A 26,890-nucleotide genomic window follows, 5' to 3' on the forward strand; every position below is an offset into this window, starting at 1 on the left:
AGCTCAAAATTACACTCTGGCTATTTATACGAATATTTATGGTAACAACACAGAATCTGTTTTCAGGATAGCAACTTCCCCAAACATTACTTTCTTCCTATTAGAGGCTATTCTTGGCACAAAAATGAAATAAAAATGATAAGGAGCGGTCATTACAGTAGTAATAACTTCCAAGACTCAACAAAAATGAAAATTACAGTAAATTAAACATGGGTTGTCTCCCATAAGCGCTTTTCTTATCAATAGCGAGCATCAAGTATTATCAAGTGAAGAAGCATCAAGATCATAATTTGTTCTAATAAATTAATAATAGAGTCATAATATGACTTCTTTTTGTTTCTAGGGAAGTGTTCCATGCCTTTCTTGAGTGGGAATTTATATTTAATAATCCCATCTCTCATATCAATAGCAGCACCAATTGTTCTAAGAAACGGTCTTCCCAATATAATCGGACAAGAAGCATTGCATTCAATCTCCAAAACAACAAAATCAACGGGGACCAGGTTATTGTTAATCATAATAAGAACATTATCAACTTTCCCCAAAGGTTTATTTGCAGCAATATCAACAAGATGAACATCCAAATAACAATTTTCCAGTGGTGGTAATTCAAGCATATCATAGATTTTTCTAGTCATAACAGAAATACTTGCACCAAGATCACATAAAGCATTGCAATAAAACCATCTATTTTCATCTTAATGATGGGCTCCCAGCCATCTTCTATCTTTTTAGGAATAGAGGCTTCGCGTTTTAATTAGTCCTCTCTCATTCGCATAAGAGCATTTGTAATGTGCTTTGTAAAATCCATACTTATAGCACTAGCATTAGGACTTCTAGCAAGCTTTTGTAAGAACTTAATTACTTCAGAGATATTGCAATCATCAAAATCAAACTCATTTTTATCAAAGGTATAAGGAATCTTGTCTCCTACACTCCGAAAAATTTCAGCACACTTATCAGGAGCAGTTTCAGTGGTTCTAGGCAATTTTGTAGAAGGAGCGGGGACTTTTCCTACACCATTTACTTTATTATCAATAGTAGGAGAGTGCCTAGCATTTTAAACTTCATTACTAATGGTGGTGGTGATGGTATAAACTTTAGTCAAATTATTGTTTGTAGCAGTTTCATCTTCTTTTTCCCACCTAGCATGCAATTCCGCCAACATCCTAACATTTTCATCAATTCTAACTTGAATGGAATTCAATTTTTTACTTTATCTAACATCATGAGGCAACACTTTGAATTTAAGAAAATCAACATCATGAGCAAGGCTATCAACTTTAGAAGCAAGAATATCAATTTTGCCAAGCTTTTCCTCAACAGTTTTATTGAAAGCAATTTGTTTACTAATGAATTCTTTTAGCATGGCTTCAAGATCAGAGGGTGCACTTTTATTATTGCTGTAGGAATTACCATAAGAATTTCCATAAGCATTACCATTATTAGAAGGATATGGCCTATAATTGTTGCTACCAAAATTATTCCTATAATCATTGTTGTTGAAATTGTTGGTTTTAACGAAATTCACATCAACATGCTCTTCTTGAGCAACCAAAGAATCTAACAGAATATTATTTGGATCAACATGTGCTTTACCATTAACACGCATAGACATAATAGTATCAATCTTATCACTCAAGCAGGAGGATTCTTCGACAGAATTTACCTTCTTACCTTGTGGAGCTCTCTCGGTGTGCCATTCAGAATAATTTATCATCATATCATCAAGTAGTTTAGTTGGAGCCCCCAAAGTAATGGACATAAAGGTACCTCCAGCAGCTGAATCCAGGATATTTCTTGAAGAAAAAATTAGTCATGCATAAAACGTTTGGATGATCATCCAAGTAGTCAGTCCATGAGTGGGACAATTTTTTACCAAAGATTTCATTCTTTCCCAAGCTTGAGCAACATATCAAATTGTCTAAATTTCATTAAGTCGCTTCTCAAAGATATAATCTTAGCAGGAGGATAATATATACCCAAGAATCAATACTATTTCTTGGCAAAAGATAGCAACCAATGTTTAGCTCTACCTCTCAAAGAGAAAGGAAACAATTTCAGTTTTATAATGTCACCTTATATACCATTATAATTTTTCATCTAACAAAGTTCAACAAAATTATTAAGATCAGAAGCGGCATCTTCAGTACTAACACCAGAAAATTGCTCTTTCATCATAAGATTTAATAAAGCAGGTTAAGGCTGCTTCGGGAGCAGGTGGAGCAATAGGTGTACAAATAAAATCATTGTTGTTTGTGCTAGTAAATTCACACAACTTAGTATTTTCAGAGGAACCCATTTTAGCAAAATTAAAACTAAGCAACTGAAATAACAACTATAATAGAAACTATTTTTTATTTGTTTTAGATATAAAGCCAACTATAAAAGTAAACTAATTTTTGTGTGTTTTTGATATAATAATGCAAACAAAACAAAATAAAGTAAACTAAGCAAACTATAACAAAGTAAAGAGATTAGAGATGAGAGACTCCCCTTGTAGAAATCCTCTTTCTCCCCGGCAACGGCTCCAGAAAACAAGCTTGATGGCGTGTGCTCGTAGTACGCAGGCACGCTGTTGGGGAACCCCAAGAGGAAGGTGTGATGAGCGCAACAATAAGTTTTCCCTTAGTATGAAACCAAGGTTTAATCGACCAGTAGAAGAAAGGCGTGACTTCTGAAGGTGTTGCTAGCTGACTAGTGGTAGGACGCACTACCGGCGTTAGCAACAACGTGGAACCTGCACACAACACAACCAAAGTACTTTGCCCCAACTTACAGTGAGGTTGTCAATCTCACCGATTTGTTGAACACAAATGATTAGACGTATCGAATGGAAGGAGATGTTTGCAGAAAGTAAACAGAACAAGATTGCAGTGGAATCTATCAGTAAAGGAAATATTACCGGGGTCCACAGTTAACTAGAGGTGTCTCTCCATAAAGAAATATCATGTTTGGTGAACAAATTAGTGCTGGGCAATTGACAGAATATCGACCATACATGACAAGATGATTACTATGAGATTTGATATTGGGCATTACAACATAATACATAGAATGTAATCCAACTGCGTCTATGACTAATAATCCACCTGCATGTTAGCGTCCGCACCCCTTCCAGTATAAATTTGCAAGAAACACACTGTCGCATTAAGCAATGTGTGTAAAGTAAACAATAGAATAACCTTTGGATAAAATATTGTTGTTTTCTCAACATAGTATTCAATATTCATTGGATCCTAGCAAACCAAACATATAGGATTACATAAAGATGATCTTGATCATGTAGGGAAGCTCATGTAGCGACCTAGGAAAATCCTCATAATAGAATTGCTTGTTCTTTTTTCTTTTATGCATAATCATGGCATCATGCATATTTTCAACCCTAAAATTATTTTACTAAAACACTATTTTGTTGTATCCACTCCCTTTTATTTCAAATTAAACTCCTCCTTTTCTCTTCTTATTTTCCTTGCTGAAATCTATTTAGAAATGGGTTTAAAACAAAGCAGAAAATAAAAACAGGAAAATGTTTTATAAAAAAAGGGGGAGGAGACAACCTCCAACCGACCAGGCCAAGTGGCCCAGTCGGCAGCCCGCCCATCGGCCTAGCGTGGCCTAGCTTGGCCCACCTAGGCGCACCCCTGTGCAAACCCTAGCCCCACCGGATCCTCTTTGGCATCTTGCAATCACACCCTCCCGCCGCCAGCACCTTTTGCGATCCGGTCCCTCCCCTCTCACTCTCTCCTTCTCACGCAGACGGAACTCGACGCCTCCATCTCGCCTCGCTCCTCCTCGCCCCGAGCTCGCCTCCACCCCCGCCGGCCCGCGCGCCTCGCCTCTTAACGACGCTGGCTGCCGCCGCCATGTTCCACGCCGCCCCGTCCTCTGGTCGCGCGCCGCTCGACCCCGAGCCTGCGGCCCCGCATCTCTCTGCCCGACCGTGGCCACATCCGTCGCCTCTCCCTTCCCCACCGAACGGAGCCGCCGTGCGCCACCTCCCTCTTCCTCAACCGCCTCCTGCGCAAGCTCGAGCGCCGCTGCCACCTGTTCTCCGCCGCGTGCGGCCCCGCTTCTCCATCCTCCAACTACCGACCGATGTCACCGCCTCGCTCCTCCTCGCCTCAACGCGGACCTCCTCCATGTGCTCTGTTCTGGCCCGAGCGCCGATGGTCACCGCCGCTCCATGAGCCTCCTCGACCCGCCACGTCCTCTAGCCACGTCTCTGCCTCATCCGCGCGGCCCTTCTGCGCTCGGCCGCCGCCTCCTCATGCTCTGCTTCGCCTCGTGTGCCACGTGCGCGCCGCCATGGCCTCGCCGTCCCCGACCTCGCCAACCGACGCCATGGCCTCGCCGTCCCCGACCTCGCCAACCGCCGCCGCCTCCTCATGCACCTGCCGTCGTTTCCTGGCTCTACTCCTCTACCTCACGGTGTTCCTGCACAAGCACGTCCTCGACCACCAACGCCTCTGCTTGCGCGTCTCTGATTCGGCCTTGACCATGCGTTTGTCCGCGGCCTCGTTGCTCTGCCGGCGCTGCTCACAGAGGTTTTCCTCTGCCGCTCTTTTATGTCGCCCGCGTGAAAACATCTTCCCTCAAACGGCCTGACCGCCCTTGTTCTTGCAGCGAGCAGTACCATGCCTCCACCGCCATGTACGATGCAGCTCCTCTTCCGTGTAACAGCAACAGTAACCTGGTGTTTGAAGATGCAAACCTGGCAACATCACCATCAAGCGCAGCCAACGCCAGTCCTCCATCAGTAAGGGTGTCAAGTGGGATCCCACTTTTGTCCCACTTGTAGTATAATTTGACTTTTTTAGTACAAATTTTGACATCAAAATTTGAACTATATAGTACAAAATGACATCCCACCGGGATCCCACCTTGACACCCTATCCATCAGCTCCATCCCGGTGGCCCAGCGTGCGAACCTTAGGCTCGCTAAGGAGATGAGGGTTGTCAGCGGCGAGGAGCGTTAGGTGGAGAACGCCGCCGCCGGCCCTGTTGGACGCTTCAAGGAACCTCTCTCCGACGTCGACATTGACGGCCTCGCGGTGCTGACCCACGTTGATCGTTATGCCCTCCATCGTGCAGCACAGAAGTCCGTCACGGGCAGAGCCGCCGCGCTGGCGAACTAGTTTCTCTAATGTTAGCTCTTTTAGTCATACAGCAGCAGCCATCGGTCCTAAACCGATGTTTTCCTTCTTCGTTTGGGTGGTGTGGTGTGTTCATCGCTGGGACGGCTCGTTTGAGGCGGTTTAGTTGGGTGCTGTCCCACGCCGATGTGTATGTAGGCTGGTGTCTTTCCCTTACATCAAATCTTGCTGCTGTCTCTATTGCTACGTTCGGCTCCTCGACTTGCTGCATTGCACGTTGCATTCCTCGCCCTCCTTGTCCGCCCCTCAACGCGTTCCCCTCGGTCATCAATGAGTGAAACCTTGTGTCCAATTCTCACTTGGAACCCTCGCGACCTCAACATGTCGGTGAGGCGGATGGCGGTGGCCGAGCTGGCCTCTGCAGCCACGTGCGCCATTCTCGGAGACGAAGCTTGCCATCATCGACAACACGTTGGCCGTGGGGATCGCGGGCCCTTCGAGAGGGAATTTCTTCTTCTTGCCTGCATCAGGCACAAGGGGCGGCGCGGCCATTTTTTGGGACGATTCAGTGGTGGCCCTGTCCAACGCTTCCATCCTCGCTCACTCCATCTCAGTTTCTGTCAAGATCTTGGAAACAGGAACTAAATTCCTCATGTCCACCGTCTACGAGTCCCTCAACAGCGGATGACAAACAAGCTTTTCTTCAAGAAATGGTGAGTATCAAACCAATGGCGGGCTCCCCTTGGCTGATCATGGGTGACTTCAACTTCATCTACGAGGCAAGAGACAAGAACAACCTCAACCTCTCTGGCCGGCTCATGGGCCAATTCCGTGCTGCTGTCGACGCCTCTGAGCTGATCGAGCTCCTTTGCTCCAACAGACGTTTTTCCTGGTCCAACGAGGAAGCTGACCCCACTTTAGTCTACCTTGATCGCATGTTCTACAACGTGGCCTGGGACGCCATCTTCTCGCCCTGCACGGTACAGGCCTTATCGTCCTCTCACTCCGACCACTGCCCGCTGCTCATCACCAGCATCTTCACGCCGCCGCGCAAGGCCAGGTTTCGGTTCGAGAACTTCTGGCCACGCCACGCGGGCTTCCTCAACACCGTCAGAGAGGCGTGGGCTCCGGGCATGCCATCGACCAATCCCCTCACTAGGCTGCGCGTCAAACTCGGGCGCACCGCGCGGGCCCTTCGCTCCTGGAGCAAGGAACTCTTTGGGGATGCCAGGTTCCAGCTTCACCTCGCCAACGAGATTATTCACCGCTTTGACATCGCCCAAGACTTCCGCGCCCTCAACCCGCTCGAATTCGGGCATCGTAAAATGCTGAAGACCAGAGTGTTGGGTCTTGCCGCCATAGAGAGATCACGGCGTCGTCAGGCCTCCAGGATTACCTGGTTAAGAGAGGGCGACGCCAACACCCGCTATTTTCACGTCAAGATGAACTCCAGGCGTTGCAAGAACTTCGTGCATGCGCTAACGACGGATCGTGGCACCCTCACCGCCCACGATGAAAAAGAAGAAACTGTTCACCGCCACTTTTCTAGGGTTTTGGGCACTCCCGCGACGTCGGCCCTCTCTTTCAACTGGGATGCCATGGACCTACCTGCGCTTCCTCCCGGCGGCGGTTTGGACAATCCCTTCACCTCCAAAGAAATTTGGGAGGCGATCAAGGATTCGCCGGCGGAAAAGGCGCCGGGGCCAGACGGCTTCACTGGCATTTTCTATCGGCGCTGCTGGGGCATAATCAAGCATGATATCTTGGAGGCCTTCCACCACATTTTCCATCTGGTGAGCGGGGACTTCGCTGCGCTGAACCGTGCCTTCATCTGCCTGCTACCGAAGAAGGACGGCGCCTCGTCGATCAGCGACTACCGTCCAATCAGCCTGATACACTCCGTCGCAAAACTCTTCGCCAAGGTGCTTGCTCGCCACCTCACAACGGTTATCGGAAGCTTAATCTCGGCGGCGCAGAGTGCGTTCCTTAAGACACGCACGATCCACGACAATTTCCTCTACGTGAGGAACCTGGCTCGCTCACTCCATCGCAAGAAAAAGCCTGCCCTTCTAATCAAATTGGACTTCGCGAAGGCGTTTGATTCGGTATCGTGGGAATACCTCCTGGACCTGATGCAACACCTGGGTTTTTCCTCACGCTGGAGGGATTGTATTGCCCTGCTTTTGTACTCGACCACATCCGTTGTCTCTCTAAACGGCGCCATCGGCTCTTCCATCCGGCACCGACGCGGCCTCCGGCAGGGGGATCCTCTGTTCCCACTCCTTTTCATCATCGCCATCAATCCTCTTCAGAAGCTTTTTCAATTTGCTACGGATCTTGGTCTCCTATCCCCGCTACCGGTGCGCGAGGCAAAATTCAGACTCAACCTGTCCGCGGACGACGCAGTTTTTTCCTTAACCCCATCGCCGAGGAGATGGAGGTGGCCCTTCGCATCCTCCGCTGTTTCGGCCAGGCGACAGGCCTACAGATCAACATGGCCAAGTGCTCCGTCGCTCCGATCCGCTGCGACAACCTGGATTTGGACGATGTGCTCGCCTCCTTTGCGGGAGACAAAGTGAACTTCCCCATTCACTATTTAGGACTTCCGCTTTGCCTGGGCAGGATTCGCCACGTCCACCTGCAACACATCATGGATCGGGCGAGATCTCATGATGCAGCCCGACCTTCGGTCTTCACCGCATCATATGCTTCATCGCCAAGACGACACGCAAAGGTGAATCTTCTCCTTTATGCGTGCCTACAATCGCCTATGTGGAACGATATACTACTTCATACTCCATCATACCTTGATGATAGGAACTCGACGACAAGTACGGAGGGAAGAGAGGATGCCATGGAGACCCGAGGACGCAAGGCCGATGTCACAGAAGCATGGAAGAGAAGGAGAAAGAGGAGCTGGACGCTCCAGGCCGGAACTTCCGCCCGACACAGCCGGAACTTCCGCCCAGATTCCATCCAAGACTGAAGATGCTCATGCTGAAGAGCTGTGATAACCCACAAGTATAGGGGATCGCGGCAGTCTTCGAGGGAAGTAAAACCCAAATTTATTGATTCGACACAAGGGGAGATAAAGAATACTTATAAGCCTTAACAACTGAGTTGTCAATTCAGCTGCACCTGGAAAAGCACTAGTAACAGGGATTATGTGAAGGCAACAGTAATATGAGAGCAATAGTAACAGTAACACAGCAGCTGTAGCAATAACACAGAGGCGATGGCACCAGGAAATAGTTGATACTACTTCCAATGACATATAGAACGAGTATATAATGATGAGAGATGGACCGGGGTTCCCAGCGATCTACACTAGTGGTAACTCTCCAATAAGTGACAAGTGTTGGATGAACAAATTACAGTTGGGCAATTGATAGGATTCAAAGCATTAAGACAAAACATCAAGATTATTAATTATGTAGGCATGTTTTCCATATATAGTCGTACGTGCTCGCAATGAGAAACTTGTACAACATCTTTTGTCCTACCAGCCGGTGGCAGCCGGGCCTCTAGGGAATCTACTGGATATTAAGGTACTCCTTTTAATAGAGTACCGGAGCAAAGCATTAACACTCCGTGAAAACATGTGATCCTCATATCTACGCCTTCCCCTCCAGTTGTCCCAATTTCTGTCACTTTGGGGCCTTTGGTTCCGGACATAGACATGTGCATACAACTTGTAGATACAATCTAAGCAATAAGTATAGAGCTTAAATCTAAGATCATGCCACTCGGGCCCTAGTGACAAGCATTAAGCATAACAAGATTGCAGCAACAATAACTTCACAAACTTTATAGATAGACTAATCATAATGTATCATCCATCGGATCCCAACAAACACAACACCGATTACATCAGATGGATCTCAATCATGTAAGGCAGCTCATGAGATCATTGTATTGAAGTACATGGAGGAGAGAATACCAACTAGCTACTGCTAGAACCCGTAGTCCATGGGGGAACTACTCACGGAGCATGATGGAGGCGATGGCGTCGATGGAGATGGCTTCCGGGGGCACTTCCCCGTCCCGGCAGGGTGCCGGAACAGAGACTTCTGTCCCCCGAATTGGAGTTTCGTGATGGCGGCGGCGCCCCTGGAGTCTTTCTGGAGTTTCGTCAAAAGGTATCGAAGTTTTAGGTCGCGAGGGGTTAAATAGGCGAAGGGGCGGCGCAAGGGGGTGCCTGGGCCCCCCTCACACTAGGCCGGCGCGGCCAGGCCTGGGGCCGCGCCGCCATGTTGTGTGGTGGCCCCCTGGCCCCTCTCCGACTCTCCTTCGGTGTTCTGGATGCTTCCGGGAAAAATAAGATGTTTGGCGTTGATTTCGTCCAATTCCGAGAATATTGCCCGAACAGCTTTTCTGGAACCAAAAACAGCAGAAAACAGGAACTGGCACTGTGGCATCTTGTTAATAGGTTAGATCCGGAAAACGCATAAAAACATTATGAAGTGCGAGCAAAACATGTAAGTATTGTCATAAAACAAGCATGGAACATCAGAAATTATGGATACGTTGGAGACGTATCAGCATCCCCAAGCTTAGTTCCTACTCGTCCTCGAGTAGGTAAACGATAAAAAGAATAATTTCTGTAGTGACATGCTACTTACATAACCTTGATCATACTATTATAAAGCATATGAGATGAATGAAGTGACTCAAGGCAATGATCTATAGTTGCTAACAAATAGATAACATATAGCAAAACTTTTCATGGATAGTACTTTGAAGACAAGTATCAAAAGTCTTGCATAAGAGTTAACTCATAAAGCAATAAATTCAAAGTAAAGGCATCGAAGCAACACAAAGGAAGATATAAGTTGCAGCAGTTGCTTTCAACTTTCAACATGCATATCTCATGGATAATTGTCAACATAAAGTAATATGATGAATGCAAATAAGCAAGTATGTAAGAATCAATGCACAGTTAACACAAGTGTTTGCTTCTAAGATGGAAGGAAGTAGGTAAACTGACTCAACATAAAGTAAAAGAATGGCCCTTCGCAGAGGGAAGCAGGGATTAAATCATGTGCTAGAGCTTTCAAGTTTTGAAATCATATAGAGAGCATAAAAGTAAAGTTTTGAGAGGTGTTTGTTGTTGTCAACGAATGGTAGTGGGCACCCTAACCCCCTTGCCAGACAGACCTTCAAAGAGTGGCTCCCATGATGTTTTCATTTTTGGGTGACACTCCTTCCAACCTTTGCTTTCACAAACCATGGCTAACCGAATCCTCGGGTGCCTTCCAACAATCACATACCATGAAGGAGTGTCTATTTTATTTTAGTTTTATTCAGTGATGACACTCCTCCCCACCTTTGCTTTCTCAAGCCATGGCTAACCGAATCCTTGGGTGCCTACCAATCATTCACATACCATGGAGGAGTGTCTATTTGTGATTAATTGGGGCTGGGAACCCCGTTGCCGACTCTTTTTGCAAAATTATTGGATAAGCGGATGAAGCCACTAGTCCATTGGTGAAAGCTGCCCAACAAGATTGAAAGATAAAACACCACATACTTCCTCATGAGCTATAAAACATTGACACAAATTGAGAAGCATTTTGAATTGTTTAAAGGTAGCACATGAAGTATTTACTTGGAATGGCAGGAAATACCATATAGTAGGTAGGTATGGTGGACACAAATGGCATAGGTTTTGGCTCAAGGTTTTGGATGCACGAGAAGTATTCCCTCTCAGTACAAGGCTTCGGCTAGCAAGGTTGTTTGAAGCAAACACAAGTATGAACCGGTACAGAAAAACTTACATAAGAACATATTGCAAGCATTATAATACTCTACACTGTCTTCCTTGTTGCTCAAACACTTTTACCATAAAATATTTAGACCTTAAGAGAGACCAATCATGCAAACCAATTTCAACAAGCTCTACGGTAGTTCTCCACTATTAGGTTTAAACTACATGATGCAAGAACTTAATCATGATCTACTTGAGAGCTCAAAACAATTGCCAAGTGTCAAATTATCCAAGAAAATATGAGGCATTTTCTGTTTCCAACCAAATAATCATAAATGCAACAGCTTCCAACTTTTATCATTGAACATTAAAAGTAAAACGAAGAACAAGTGTTCATATGAAAAAGCGGAGCGTGTCTCTCTCCCACACAAGGATTGCTAGGATCCGATCTTATTCAAACAAAAACAAAAATAAAAGCACACAGACGCTCCAAGTAAAGCACATATGATGTGACCGAATAAAAATATAGTTTCAATAGAAGTGACCTGATAGGTTGATGAAGAAGGGGAGGCCTTGGGCATCCCCAAGCTTAGACGCTTGAGTCTTCTTGAAATATGCATGGATGAACCACGGGGGCATCCCCAAGCTTAGACTTTTCACTCTTCTTGATCATATATCATCCTCCTCTCTTGACCCTTGAAAACTTCCTTCACACCAAACTTCTCATAAACTTCATTAGAGGGGTTAGTATTCAAAAAACTTGAATCCACTTTTAGTCCTGTAGTGACACATTGCAAGAACTCAATAAAACATTAGCTATAGCTCTCCACGTCTAGAAAGCCTTGCTTAAAGTCCACAACAGATAATGCAAAAAACAGAGACAGAATCTGCCAAAATAGAACAGCCAGTAAAGACGAATTTTTAAGAGGTACTTCCGTTGCTCAAATCAGAAAACTCAAAACTAATGAAAGTTGCGTACATATCTGAGGATCACTCACGTAAATTGGCATATTTTTCTAAGTTACCTACAGAGAACACTGCCCAGATTCGTGACAGATAGAAATCAGTTTCTGCGCAGAAATCCAAATCTAGTATCAACCTTCTATTAGAGACTTCACTTGGCACAACAATGCAATAAAATAAGATAAGGAGAGGTTGCTAAAGTAGTAACAACTTCCAAGACACAAATATAAAACAAAATTGCTGTAGTAAAATAAACACATGGGTTATCTCCCAGGAAGTTCTTTCTTTATAGCCATTAAGATGGGCTCAGCAGTTTTAATGATGCACTCGCAAGAAATAGTATTTGAAGCAAAAGAGAGCATCAAGAAGCAAATTCAAAACACATTTAAGCCTAACATGCTTCCTATGCATAGGAATCTTGTAAATAAACAAGTTCATGAAAAGCAAAGTAACAAGCATAGGAAGATAGAACAAGTGTAACTTCAAAATTTTCAGCATGTAGAGAGGTATTTTAGTACCATGCAAATTTCTACAACCATATTTTCCTCTCTCATAATAATTTTCAGTAGCTTCATGAACAAACTCAACAATATAACTATCACATGCAGCATACTTTTCATGATTCATAAACATATAATTTTTATCAAGCCCAAAAATAGTGGGATTAAAACTTTCAAACCCACTTTTATCAATAATATAACAAGGTAATTGATCATTCTCAAGAGATATGGGACTCCTAGATAAAGTCAAGAATTCTCCAATCCCATTTTCATTAGTAGTACAATTAATATTATCAAGTAACATAGGACCATCATCTAGAGATTTATCATAAACATTTGCTACGCAAAACTCCTTAGTACCATGCATTTCGACATCAGGCACAAACAAAGCATTATCATAAGATTTATCAAAGTAGCATGGATTATCATAGATAACAGTAGCATAATTATTCTCACAAGTTTTACTCATAGGTACTATTTTCAAGAGAATCCACAGGAACATAACATTCAACCTCTTTCGGTAAGCAGGGAGGACAATCAAATAGTGTAAGAGATAAAGAGTTACACTCATTAGAAGGTTGGCATGAGCTTTCAGGTTCATCAATTTCTTCTTCCACAGGTTCCTGCAAATTGTGAGTGCATTCTTGTGCATTAATGAGTCTCTCTTTATAATCAATGATATAAGGATTATCACTGTAACTTTCATTGCAAAAATTAAGGATAGAAGAGACATAATCTTTAAGGTCCTTACAAACAACACAAGTTTCATAATTCTTAACCATGAAGGATTCGATCTCAGAGGCTCCCATAAATATGACAAATTGTTCTACCTCTTCGAACCCAAGATGAATATAGTTATTCCAATTATAGTTCTTAATTAAAACTTCTTCACTAAAGCCACATTGAAATTTCAGATTTAGTATCCTCTTTAGAGCAACAATTTATATCATGGCGTTTAAGCAAAATTTTAGCAATTGTATTCAATTTTTCTATCATAGCACTCATTACTTTACCAGTTCTTGATTCTCTATAATTATTATAATATTCTATAAGCTCCAAGTAGGTTATGGGTTCTCCCATAACAGCAGTTTTTAATTTTTAGGGTTTTCAAATTTTTATGGATTTTTGGGTATATGAGAAAAATAAAACAAGACAAAAAGAAACTAAGCAAAGTAATACTAGACAGAAATAAACTAAGCACAAATAAACTAGACAAAAGTAAACTAAGCAAAACAAAATAAAAGAAAATAAAAACAGAGAGATAGGTAGAGTGTACTCCCCAGGTGAACTTATGAGTAGAGCTATGCCTCCCCGGCAACGGCGCCAGAAAACAGTCTTGATAACCCACAAGTATAGGGGATCGCGGCAGTCTTCGAGGGAAGTAAAACCCAAATTTATTGATTTGACACAAGGGGAGGTAAAGAATACTTATAAGCCTTAACAACTGAGTTGTCAATTCAGCTGCACCTGGAAAAGCACTAGTAACAGGGGTGATGTGAAAGCAACAGTAATATGAGAGCAATAGTAACAGTAACACAGCAGCAGTAGCAATAACACAGAGGCGATGACACCAGGAAATAGTTGATACTACTTCCAATGACATATAGAACGAGTATATAATGATGAGAGATGGACCGGGGTTCCCAGCGATCTACACTAGTGGTAACTCTCCAATAAGTGACAAGTGTTGGGTGAACAAATTACAGTTGGGCAATTGATAGGATTCAAAGCATTAAGACAGAACATCAAGATTATTAATTATGTAGGCATGTTTTCCATATATAGTCACACGTGCTCGCAATGAGAAACTTGTACAACATCTTTTGTCCTACCAGCCGGTGGCAGCCGGGCCTCTAGGGAATCTACTGGATATTAAGGTACTCCTTTTAATAGAGTACCGGAGCAAAGCATTAACACTCCGTGAAAACATGTGATCCTCATATCTACGCCTTCCCCTCCAGTTGTCCCAATTTCTGTCACTTTGGGGCCTTTGGTTCCGGACATAGACATGTGCATACAACTTGTAGATACAATCTAAGCAATAAGTATAGAGCTTAAATCTAAGATCATGCCACTCGGGCCCTAGTGACAAGCATTAAGCATAACAAGATTGCAGCAACAATAACTTCACAAACTTTATAGATAGACTAATCATAATGTATCATCCATCGGATCCCAACAAACACAACACCGATTACATCAGATGGATCTCAATCATGTAAGGCAGCTCATGAGATCATTGTATTGAAGTACATGGAGGAGAGAATACCAACTAGCTACTGCTAGAACCCGTAGTCCATGGGGGAACTACTCACGGAGCATGATGGAGGCGATGGCGTCGATGGAGATGGCTTCCGGGGGCACTTCCCCGTCCCGGTAGGGTGCCAGAACAGAGACTTCTGTCCCCCGAATTGGAGTTTCGCGATGGCGGCGGCGCCCCTGGAGTCTTTCTGGAGTTTCGTCAAAAGGTATCGAAGTTTTAGGTCGCGAGGGGTTAAACAGGTGAAGGGGCGGCGCAAGGGGGCACCTGGGCCCCCCTCACACTAGGCCGGCGCGGCCAGGCCTGGGGCCGCGCCGCCATGTTGTGTGGTGGCCCCCTGGCCCCTCTCCGACTCTCCTTCGGTGTTCTGGATGCTTCCGGGAAAAATAAGATGTTTGGCGTTGATTTCGTCCAATTCCGAGAATATTGCCCGAACAGCTTTTCTGGAACCAAAAACAGCAGAAAACAGGAACTGGCACTGTGGCATCTTGTTAATAGGTTAGTTCCGGAAAACGTATAAAAACATTATAAAGTGCGAGCAAAACATGTAAGTATTGTCATAAAACAAGCATGGAACATCAGAAATTATGGATACGTTGGAGACGTATCAAGCTGCGGCCGGAACTTCCGCCCCTGATGGCCGGAACTTCCGCCCAGGACGGCCGAAACTTCCGCCCCATCGAACTTCAGCCAGATCTCAGCCCCTTTTGGCTTGTAACTTACCCCTTCATCCCCTTGCCTATAAATAGACACCTACCCCCACCTTCATGGGAGAGATGATGTTTTAGATGAATTGGCTTATGCCTCTATTATCCCTTAGTGGATTTGGGAAACCCCCACCTTAGATGATCCATCTATTGTATCCCTCCTTATCCGGATCTTTTCCATTCTAGTAATTCTATCAATTGAGAATCTCTTGCTTTGCAACTCTATTCTTAGTTGGTCTTTTACTCTTTGGACTTCTATTTGGATTTGTCGATATTTTGCAAGAGATTCTACCTTTGGTCTTTCTCTCGCACTTCTATCGAGTTGGTGGTTTGGGCCAACGAGGATAACCGATTTGTGTGTGTGCGTGTGTTTGTATCGTGTTCTTCGCGTTTATCCACTTCCCCGCGAATCCCCCTCTGCAATCACACTCACCCGGGTCAAACCGTGAAGATTGGGCACACCCTCGGGCTTAGCCCGCATCATATGGTATCTGAGCAAAGGTTGCCACGGATTTGACCCTCCGATTCCACCGATTTCGCCCAAAATTTCCCCAAAAAAATTTCCCCAAAAAATAGCTCGAATTTGGATCTCAGGATTTGTTGCGTTGTTTGTGGTTTTGGTCCACAGATCTGTTGTCTTTGGTGTTGATCTATCATCCCTCCAAATTTCACCGGCTAATTCCACCGTTTACCCCTCTAATCCGATGATTTTCTGCCCATTTTTACGCCCGCGTTCGTGCTGTTCGTCGCGCAGATTCAGATCTGAAATTTTCTGGTATTTCCGGAACTTCCGCCCCTCAGGACCGGAACTTCCGCCCCTCAGGACCGGAACTTCCGCCCGACCGGAACTTCCGCCCAAGTTCCGGCCTAGTTCCGAAATTGCGCCAAAACGCCCCGGGATGGTTCTGTAACGAAATCGACCATTTCCGGAACTAGACCGGAAGTTGGCCGGAACTTCCGCCCCGACCGGAACTTCCGCCCCTCAGGACCGGAACTTCCGCCAGCACGACTTTCAGCACAAAAACTGGCAGATTCAGCATGTAACTTAACCAACTTTCCGGAGCCCGTTTGACCTCAAATTTCGACCAGATTGACCATCCATCTTGACTCCAACTTTGACAACTTTGACCCCTCATTTTGACCAAACTTTTCGGGCATTGACTTTTGTGTTCGGTTTCCAATTTGGAGTGCATTGGTTGTCTATTACGCTTCCGCGCCTACACCAACACCGCGACGACACCTTTGGCACCCCGGATTCCGGCGCAACTTCGACATCGTCATCGACACCACCTCGATCATCGCAAGTTTGTGTGCTTGACACCGCCTAACATCAATAGGTATAACTTGCCCCACCCTTGTAACCCCGTTTCTTTCTTTGTGTACCTATCCCATTGAGAGTGGCTTTCCGAGTGTTGCGAAGCATTGCACAAGTGTCGCGACCGTGAGAGGGTGTGTGTGTGCGTTGTGTTGAGCAAAGCTCCGAAGCAAGCTCGGTGAGAAAGATACACAAAAGAAGAAAAAGTGTGACATAGAGAAAAATAAAGCTTCTAAGCATAGAAAAAAAAGAGAAAAAGAAATAGAAATAGAAAAAGAGTGTGTGTCCACCGATAAAAAAGAGTGCGAAGCTTGTAAGCACTAAGAGAGAAAAGAGAAGAGTGGCATTTGTGCAAATCTAGTTGCTTCGCTCATATGCAACCGAGCTACGGTCTCTCTTGTGTTGGCGCGACACCCAACTAATAGTCTTCGATAGGACCATCCTTGTTACTTGCTCACTTCCTTGGTCGCGCTAACCCCATTGTTCTTCCTTGTGTGTGTTTCCGTGTTTCCTTGATATAGATCACCGCTTTTGACATTTGACTTTGGATCTTACCCACATTTGACAATAGACATTTTCTTTGGTTCTTTTCGTTTGCTATCCACTTCCTCACCTACCACCATATAGAGTTCTTAGCCTTTTGCGTGTGCTTTGAGTGTGTGTGAGTACATATCGGTTATTCTCTAACTTGAACCATTTTCTCGATTTTGGTTTGCGAGTTTTGACCTTTTGGTAGTTCTCCTTCCACCATATATACACCAATCCTAGAGACTAACATGTATAGTGAGGATGAGACTACAGAGGACGACATGGAGTACTATGAGGGTGATAGCTCCGCAAGCACCGAAGATATGGAGGACCATGTGGAGCTCGACACCGACAATGGCTCCGCAAGCATTGGCGACGTGACCGACATCGAGCATCTCTACACCGACCATGACTCGCCAAGCATGGACAACATGGTGGACCACCACTCCGAGATCGACTACGACTACGACGACATGGTGGAGCAACACCTCGTCCACGACTACGACTACGACGACATGGTGGAGCACTACCTCCACTACGACTACGACACCATGATGGAGCATCGCACCGAGCACTACCTCGAGCATGACATCGACACCATGGTGGAGCCTAGCTTCGACCCCACCTTGAACAAGACCGGTGCCTACAAGTTCCCCACCTTGGCCAATGGAACTACATATGAATATAGAGGACCTTCAAGACGGCGCAACCATGAGAGTGCTTATGCACATGATCATCTACGTCGAGCTCATCCTATGGAACATCAAGAGCGCCACCATCATGATCGCCATCGACACTCTCCTCCAAGCTCAAGAAGGCGCCACAAGCAAAGTGCCAAGCCACATGAACCATCATCTAGGCATGCAGAGGATCGTCATCAACACACGTAGCCTCATGATCGTCGTCGACCATCACCACCTCATGACCACCATCGACATGTGTCACCACATGACCGTCGCCGACACAAGTCACCTCATGATCGTCGTCGACCACCACCGCCCCACGACCACCATCGACATGCATCACCACATGACCGTCGTCGACACAAGTCACCTCATGTTCGCCATCGACCAACACCTCCCAAGGATCTTCGACGACACCCCCAAGACATGGTGATGATGCAAGAAGACGAGAGCCTCGACATGAAGCGGCCAAGGCTACAAAGAACAACAACACCAACCATATGGTGTGCACAAAGCCTAGCGCCACCACCAAAATGGCATCTCCAAGACCGCCTACACATGAGAAGATCTCCAATGGTGCAAAACAAGGCGCTACACTAACAAGCAAGATGGTGCCAAGTGCAAAGAAAGAAGAACCACATATCATGGCGCTTCCCCTCCTACCGCCACCACCATAATGGCGCCTACAAGAAGCTCAAGCCTCAAGATGAAGACCATGGAGTCTACACTTCAAGATGAAGGATGATCTACCCATCTTTATGCCAACATGACAATGCGTTATCCACCAAGATCAAGTAGCTCCCAATGCTTTCGTTGCAAACAAGACGGTCATCTTTGGGAATGCCCCAATCTCCATTGTGATGTGTGCACATCCAACAAGCACATGACATGGGAATGCAACACACCACAAGCCCACAAGCTCTACTTCGCCCAATTGGATGCCGAAATCGCCAACAAGACACTTCAAGATACCATTGTCTTCAAAGAATGGTGCAAGGAAATGGACAAGATGACGACTATGTAGACCACACTTCAAGATGGAGCACGAGAAGGCCAAGACAAGAGTGACGTTGATTCGAGCCTAGCTCTCAACAACACCATAGCGTCATCAAATGGTGTCAACATGGGAGGCGATGGAGTTGAGAAGGTTGAGCATGGGATTTTCCCTTCAACCAAGGAGGCGAATGGAGTTGAGAATGGTGAGCATGGGATGATCCCTTCACCAATGGAGGCGCATGGAGATGAAAAAATCGAGCCTACTCCAATATGCTTGAATGAGGAGATGGTACCAATCCCATGTGAGCATGAGAGCCACTTAGCCCACTTGAGTGAGAGTGATAGTGAGTTGAGTGACTCCCACCCCATATGTGAGTTTGAGTGCTTCCATTTGGAGGATATGAGTGATACACCGAGTGAGTTGAGAGAGGTAGTTGATAGTTCTATGGAGGCCATTTCACATTCTAACAACTTAACCTCTACCTCTAGTGTGTTTTCTCATGTTGCAATAGGTTCCATGGAGGACGAGTTCCCGATCATGGAGAAGATGTACATGGTGCATGAAGATGATGCTATCACACCATGCTTGATTGAAGATGAACATGGAGGCCACATGGAGCCTACCTCTTCCACAACACCTACTTCAAAGGAGTCGGACTACAAAGGTACCAACATAGGTGTTGATGATGCCATGATCCCACTAGTGGACATGATGATTTGTGAGTGCATGCATGAGTTGGATGATCCTATTGCAATGTCATATGCTTCTTTCACATTCCCTTGTGATACTTGTTATACCATTATGGTTGATCATGTGGAATTAGTTGCTTATGATAATATCACCATGCCATGCTATGAGAGTTTCACTTTCTCTCCTATTGCTTGCAATATGTTGAACAATTGCTCTTTCCCATGTATTGCTTGCAATGAAAATGATGATGCTAATGCTTGTGTTGTGACAATCTTGATGAACAATTGCTCTTTCCCTAGGTTTGTCGACAACCATGATAAAATGTTGAACATGTTTTGTGCTAGATGCTTGCAATACTCTCCCATTAATGCAACCAAAATGTTGAATACTTGCTCTTTCCAATGCTTGGTTTGCAATGATGTTAATATGCTTGTAAATGAGATTGCCCCCATAGCTCTCTCAAATTTTGGAGACTTTGCCTATATCCATGATGAGCATGTTCATGTGTTTACCCCGCATATTCACCATATCTATTATGATGCTTTGCTTAATGCTAATGGTGATGTGCAAAAGAGGTGGACCATCATGATGGATGATGTGTTCATATACCATGCACACACGTTCTTTGCGTTGCCTATTGTGTGTGTAGGTACAAGAATGCCAATGTCAACCTCGATGGAGCACGAGTTGACAAAGAGAGCTCTAGAGAGCATAATAAGATCGAACCCGGCTCTAATACCTTTCTCATGCTTTGCATTGAACATGCCAAACAATTTCTCTTTCTTGTGGTTCTTTTGCAAGCATGATGATGTGATTTTTACCGTTGGTGTTGCCTCAAACAAGTTGAGCAATTTCTCTTTCCTTTGTTTGTTGGCACGCACGGTTGTGCAAATTTCTACTTGGTGAACTTTTTGGATGATATGTTGTGTGTTGCACAAAATATGAGGACCAATTTCTCTTTCCAATGGTTTGTGTGCACACATGTGTTTTTGCCAAACTCTCCACTTATTGCTTCAAGGATGTTGAACAATTTCTCTTTCCGATGCCTTGAGTGCAACAATGCACATGAGTTTCTACATGAGATGGACATCATGGTCGTCTCACAATTTGGAGTTTTTGTGTTCCCGCATTTGGAAGATGTTCATATGGAGTTCTTACACATTGACCTTGCACATGCATTATTCTTGATAAATTTGTGTTGTGCTAACGGTGTTGTGAACATCAAAGGACATGTAATCGATGATGTGCTCTAATATCACACACAAACATACTTTGCTTGGTCTTTGTTGTGTGAAGGTACACGTGACATGTGGATGAGCGTCAACGAATGGGTTCAACCCCATACATCTACTACACAAGATCTCTCAATGAGAGCACACCGACATCTTGCTAAGGTGACCTCCTTCTACTTGCGCTCTCTTGCTAAACCCGTGGAACATTGACTATGCTTTGAGTGTTGTTTGGCTTTTCTTGTGCTATTGATAGGGCTCTTGACAAGTGAAGTGACATTCAAGCATTGGTGTCAACTACCTCCTCTACACATTCATGAAGATTTATCGTCGAGGACGACTCTTTTTCAAGTGGGGGGAGATGATGCAGCCCGACCTTCAGTCTTCACCGCATCATATGCTTCATCGCCAAGACGACACGCAAAGGTGAATCTTCTCCTTTATGCGTGCCTACAATCGCCTATGTGGAACGATATACTACTTCATACTCCGTCAAACCTTGATGATAGGAACTCGATGATAAGTACGGAGGGAAGAGAGGATGCCATGGAGACCCGAGGATGCAAGGCCGATGTCACAGAAGCATGGAAGAGAAGGAGAAAGAGGAGCTGGACGCTCCAGGCCGGAACTTCCGCCCGACACAGCCGGAACTTCCGCCCAGATTCCATCCAAGACTGAAGATGCTCATGCTGAAGAGCTGCGGCCGGAACTTCCACCCCTGATGTCCGGAACTTCCGCCCAGGACCGGAACTTCCGCCCAGGACGGCCGGAACTTCCGCCCCATCGAACTTCAGCCAGATCTCAGCCCCTTTTGGCTTGTAACTTACCCCTTCTTCCCCTTGCCTATAAATAGACACCTACCCCCACCTTCATGGGAGAGATGATGTTTTAGATGAATTGGCTTATGCCTCTGTTATCCCTTAGTGGATTTGGGAAACCCCCACCTTAGATGATCCATCTATTGTATCCCTCCTTATCCGGATCTTTTCCATTCTAGTAATTCTATCAATTGAGAATCTCTTGCTTTGCAACTCTATTCTTAGTTGGTCTTTTACTCTTTGGACTTCTATTTGGATTTGTCGATCTTTTGCAAGAGATTCTACCTTTGGTCTTTCTCTCGCACTTCTATCGAGTTGGTGGTTCGGGCCAACGAGGATAACCGATTTGTGTGTGTGCGTGTCTTTGTATCGTGTTCTTCGCGTTCATCCACTTCCCCACGAATCCCCCTCCGCAATCACACTCACCCGGGTCAAACCGTGAAGATTGGGCACACCCTCGGGCTTAGCCCGCATCATCTCATCTGGCTGCTTGGAAAGGCAGATGGATTAATGCGGGCGGGCGCAAGGCTCTCGTCTCCTCGGTGCTCAGTTCCTTACCAATTTTTGCGATAATGGTCCTCAAAATTCCACCTAGTTTTCTGAAGGAGTTCGACAGACTAAGACGCAACTTCATCTGGGATATTGAGGACAACACGACGGCGGGAGGGAAGTGCAAGGTTAGCTGGAAGAGAATCTGCTCGCCCCTGCAGCATGGAGGTCTCGGGCTTCCCAACCTTGCTCTTTTCGCCCGTGCCCTCCATCTCCGTTGGCTCTGGTTGGAGTGGAGCGATGAGCCTAGGCCATGGCTTGGATCGCCCTCACCTTGCGACGAGGGGGATCGGGCCCTTTTCCACCCGGCAACTAGGGTCTCTCTTGGCGACGGTAAACGGGCACTCTTCTAGCGGTCTACCTGGCTTGGAGAGGCTCCCCTTGGTCAACAGTTCCCAGGGCTCTTCGATGCCTCACACCGAAAAAACAAAATTGTCGCGCCGCCCTGGACAACAACAGCTGGGTACACGATCTGGCCAGGAACTTCTCTCTGCAACTCCTCCACAATTTCATCAAGATGTGGAGGCCGGTCCAGGCCACGGCGTTGCGTCCGGATGCTCCCGACACCATCTCCTGGTTGTTGTCCAAGGGTGGCTCCTACACAGCCAGCTCCACGTACAAGATCCACTTTGAGGGCCAGATTCGTTCGGAGGCTCCAATCAATGTCTGGCAACAATGGGCGCCGGCCAAGTGTAAGCTTTTCCTCTGGTTGCTGCTCCACGACTGTCTCTGGTGCGCCGATCGCCTGCAACGTCGTCGATGGCCAAACGAGTACTTCTGCCCGCTCTGTGTGCGGAACCTCAAAACCTCCTGGCATCTTTTCTTCGAGTGCCCCTTCGCACAACAGATTTGGGGAGGCATGGCGGCATGGACAAATTGTGGCTCCTTGGCTCCGACAGTGTGGGCCAATGAGCGGAACTTCTCTGCAGTTTGGCATCAGATCATGGAGAAGGCGCAGCTGCGTCACAGAAAAGGCATCAAATCCATATTCACCCTTGTCTGTTGGGGCATCTGGAAGGAACGGAACTCGCGTATTTTCAATAACAAGCTATCGCCGAAGTCGACCATCATTGCTTGCATTAGAGATGAGGCTCGGGAGTGGGCTTTTGATAATTCCAAAGCTCTCAGAGAAATCTTGTTTGATCCGCCGTGAAAACCCTTGGCTTCACAGTTCCCTTTTTTCATGTTCTTCTCCTTTTCTCTTCCGTTCTCCGCCTGTCCCGTCATGTAATTTCATTTTCGAGCATGCACTTGTAAAGTTTTCCCTCTGCTTATCAATGGAAGCCAACATTCGCAAGATCTTTCGAAAAAAAACCTGATGCAGAAAATAAATTATCGCAGTACTTCTGCGCTTTGTTCTGATAATGCTCATCTACCTACGCGGTTCTCCTGCTGTGAAGATGGCATGACGGAAAGTGTTCTTCGGTAACCTCTCTGCGAAACCGAGAATGCCATCTTCGAAGCAACCAAGTGCGACCTTGACCGGCCACCATAGGTGCAAAGTCAAGTTCGCCACAGACAAATGAAGCCGAAACCTCATGTTCTTCATCACGAATGCGAAGACCATCCCCGTTCCTGAAGGCGCCTTCTTCCTCTTCGAACCCGAAGACATCGGCGACTTCCGCCACTTCACTTCTTCCCGGCGATCATCTTGTTTTGATACCGTGAGACCTCGAGCCAATCCTATCCTATTTTATAAATGTGACACATATAACTTGTTGCATCTCTTATCATGTTGCATCGCATATCTTGTGGGTTCGGGTAAATAGCGAATTACTAATTAAATATGGAATTGTGCGGGATTGCTTATCTCTTGTATCGGTTCCATTTAAATTTGCGTAGCTCACCCATGTCATGCTTATACCATGCTAATCAACATTTAATATGCGGGGTAGATAAACAACTTGAACCTAAGATTTAATTGCCGGGATTCCAATTCCGCTTAAATTGGATAAGTTGCACCGCATCATGTTTGCCATGTCATGTATATCATCTTGATCATGCCGATTCTTCCACCGTAGTAGTAAAGTTGTGCATCTGTTGGTTGTTGTAGCACTTTGCTTCTTTCCGGATAGGATCACGAAGTGGTGCGGTGAGATACGACGAGTTCTCCGGATGTTCCTCAGCAAGCTTTAACAGGCAAGCATTTCCTAAACTTCTGTCTCTGCAGGAGTCGCTCACCTATTTTATTTTGCCTTTTCCCTTATGCTATTCTTGAGTTGCGTTCTTGTCACGTGTCCCTTCCACTTGTTACCTCAAGCAGCCTATATTGCCTCCACCAACCTCCTACAGCTGTTGTTTGCTTATCGGGCCTGCCTTGCGAGTCGTAGTGCATGCTAGTGTTGTTTTATCTCGTTACCGTTATCGCTATTTTATCGGGTTATCAGTTGGGAATCATGACACATGGTTTATGGATATATCTGTTGAGAGTATCATGGTTCCTTGTTAATAGTTGTTAGCAGAGGTATCGGTGGGTCAACTGATCATTTTATGACGGCTCACTTGTGTTTCTTTAAAATCTAGGACTCAGAGTTCTTGCTATCTGTTCCGAGACTGAGCGCTCTAACCACACGTGGGTATGTTTATTGGGTCTCCCCTCGACCACTGCCGGAATCTACAGCTTTGTTCAGTGGCCACAACTAGTTTAATTGTTTTCCTTTGGTTATTGCGTGCATGCCAGCTTGTTACTTATTTACCTAGGGAAGCCCCTGGGTGCCTTGTATCCCTTGTTTCTGGTACGCACATATAGGTTTGCGGCCTGAGCGTTTATCGCATGCTGAAGCGGGTCATTCGCCCCTGTGTGTTTTGACCCTCGGAAGCCGTGCACGCAATAGCTAGGTCCGCTTCAGAGATTCGGCCGGACTTCGATACAGGTTCAACTTGGTTAGGTGGCTTCCTGGACATTGTTGTAGTGAAGGAGAGTGCGAGTCGTGATATCCACCTGTCGCAAGTGGGTTGAGCGTGCGTGTGGGCACATTTGGGCACCCCTGCAAGGTTACATCTTATCGATAAGCCGTTCCCGCGGTTATGGACGACTTGGAGCTGTATGACTCGACCATAGACAACTTACACCTGTTGTTTCAATACTAATAACTTGCATAGTAAGATTGAACAACTTAAATAATAACTGGTTAAAACTTGACAACCGTGTGAGTGCCTTTGTAAGTACTTCTTTGCGAAGGGGGAACACATCAGCTGTGTTATGTTTGCAGAGTATAGAACTGTTAGTTTATGCGCTCTCTCCCCTTCTCTGGTAGATGAATGTTGTAGAATGTCTCTATAGGTTTTTAGTGCTTGCGCGCTGCCGCTTAATCCCACCATATTTCCTATGACGTTCCTCTTGCATCCTCTAAGTCCCCTGCGTGCCTCAAGTACAAAGGACGACTGGTTGACGAATGGTTATACGTCTTGGAGTCTTGTTAAGTATGAAACCGTAGTTATTGCTGCTTTGGGACATAACAGGGCAGGTATGAAGATCGGTACAATGAAGAACGATGTTAGCAACGTTACCTTTCCGGCTTGGCCTGGGCAGGGTTATGGACGCCACTGGTTATCTTCAGGACTCTTAGTCCAATTTGTATCTTGTCCGTACTCGGACGTATTCGATCTTTTGTAGGATTTGGATCTTGTATTGTATAGCACAAGGTGGAGAAGACAACCATCTAGCTACTTCTATGGACCCATAGTCCAGGGATGAACTACTCACGCATCACTTCGGAGGCGGGCATGGCGATGTAGATGCCTCCGGCGATGCTTTCCCCCTCCGGCAGGGTGCCGGGAAGAGCTTCAGAACCCCCCGAGATGGGTTCTGCGATGGCGGCCACGACGAAACTTTTCGTGGATGGAGGCTCGAGTATCCAGGGTTTTCCCGAGAAGATGTATAAATAGGCACATGATTGAGGTTGGCTGGGCTCCTGGTGGGCCCAGACCTACCCTAGGCGCGGGCCAGGTCCAGGCCATGCCTAGGGGTGGTCTGGCTGACCTGCTGCGCCTCTTCCTCCCCCATCTGGACTTCGTCTTCGTTTCGGTAAAATATTGACTTCAGCTTTTGTTTCGTAAAATTCCGAGAATATTTCCTGTACAACTTTTCTGAAATAGAAAAACAGCAGAAAACATGGAACTGGCACTATGGCATCTTGTTAATAGGTTAGTGCCGGAAATCATGTAAAATTGCAACGAAGTGTAAACAAAACACATATGAAATGGTGTAAAACAAGCATGGTGCATCAAAAATTATAGATACGTTTGAGATGTATCATCCATATTCACCACATTTACTATGATAGTTTGATTAACTCTAACAGTGATGTGCAAAAGAAATGGAACATCATGATGGATGATGTGTTCATATACCATGCACACACATTATTATTTTTATCTATGGTGTGTGTAGGTACAAGAAAGAGAATTTCAACCTCGATTGAGCACGAGTTGACGAAACAAGCTCTAGAGAGCTACATCCACACGTGTTTCTGATGCAGCCCGACCTTCGGTCTTCACCGCATCATGTGCGTCATCGCCAACACGTCACGCAAATGTGAATCTTCTCCTTTACACGTGCCTACAATCGCCAATATGGAATGTTATGCTACTTCATCCTCCGTCATATGTCTATGATAGGGACACATCTAAAAGTACGGGGGAAAGGGAGATTGCCACGGATACTCGAGGACTCAAGGCCGAGGTCGCCACGGAGCAAGAAGGAGAGGCGCCAGGAAGGCCGGCACTGCCGCTCAGGATGATCGGTACTGCCGCCCAGGTGCCGGCACTGCCGCCCATCTCCACCGGTACTATCGCCCTGTCACTATGCCTGACGACGACGGCACTGCCGCCCTACCAGCACCGGCA

The 26,890-nt window shown here is 45.8% G+C and overlaps 1 protein-coding gene across 1 annotated transcript; it reads left to right on the forward strand.

The window, feature by feature from the left end:
- Nucleotides 1-3,846: 3,846 nt before the first annotated feature.
- Nucleotides 3,847-5,346, forward strand: LOC127305184 (uncharacterized). The gene is made up of 3 exons (XM_051335569.2): nucleotides 3,847-4,547; nucleotides 4,627-4,759; nucleotides 4,855-5,346. The coding sequence occupies exons 1-3, from the start codon at nucleotides 4,099-4,101 to the stop codon at nucleotides 4,951-4,953; spliced, it is 681 nt and encodes a 226-aa protein (XP_051191529.1). The 5' UTR covers nucleotides 3,847-4,098; the 3' UTR covers nucleotides 4,954-5,346.
- Nucleotides 5,347-26,890: the final 21,544 nt, after the last annotated feature.

This window comes from Lolium perenne, chromosome 1 (genome assembly GCF_019359855.2).
Source record: "Lolium perenne isolate Kyuss_39 chromosome 1, Kyuss_2.0, whole genome shotgun sequence".
Taxonomy (NCBI): domain Eukaryota; kingdom Viridiplantae; phylum Streptophyta; class Magnoliopsida; order Poales; family Poaceae; genus Lolium; species Lolium perenne.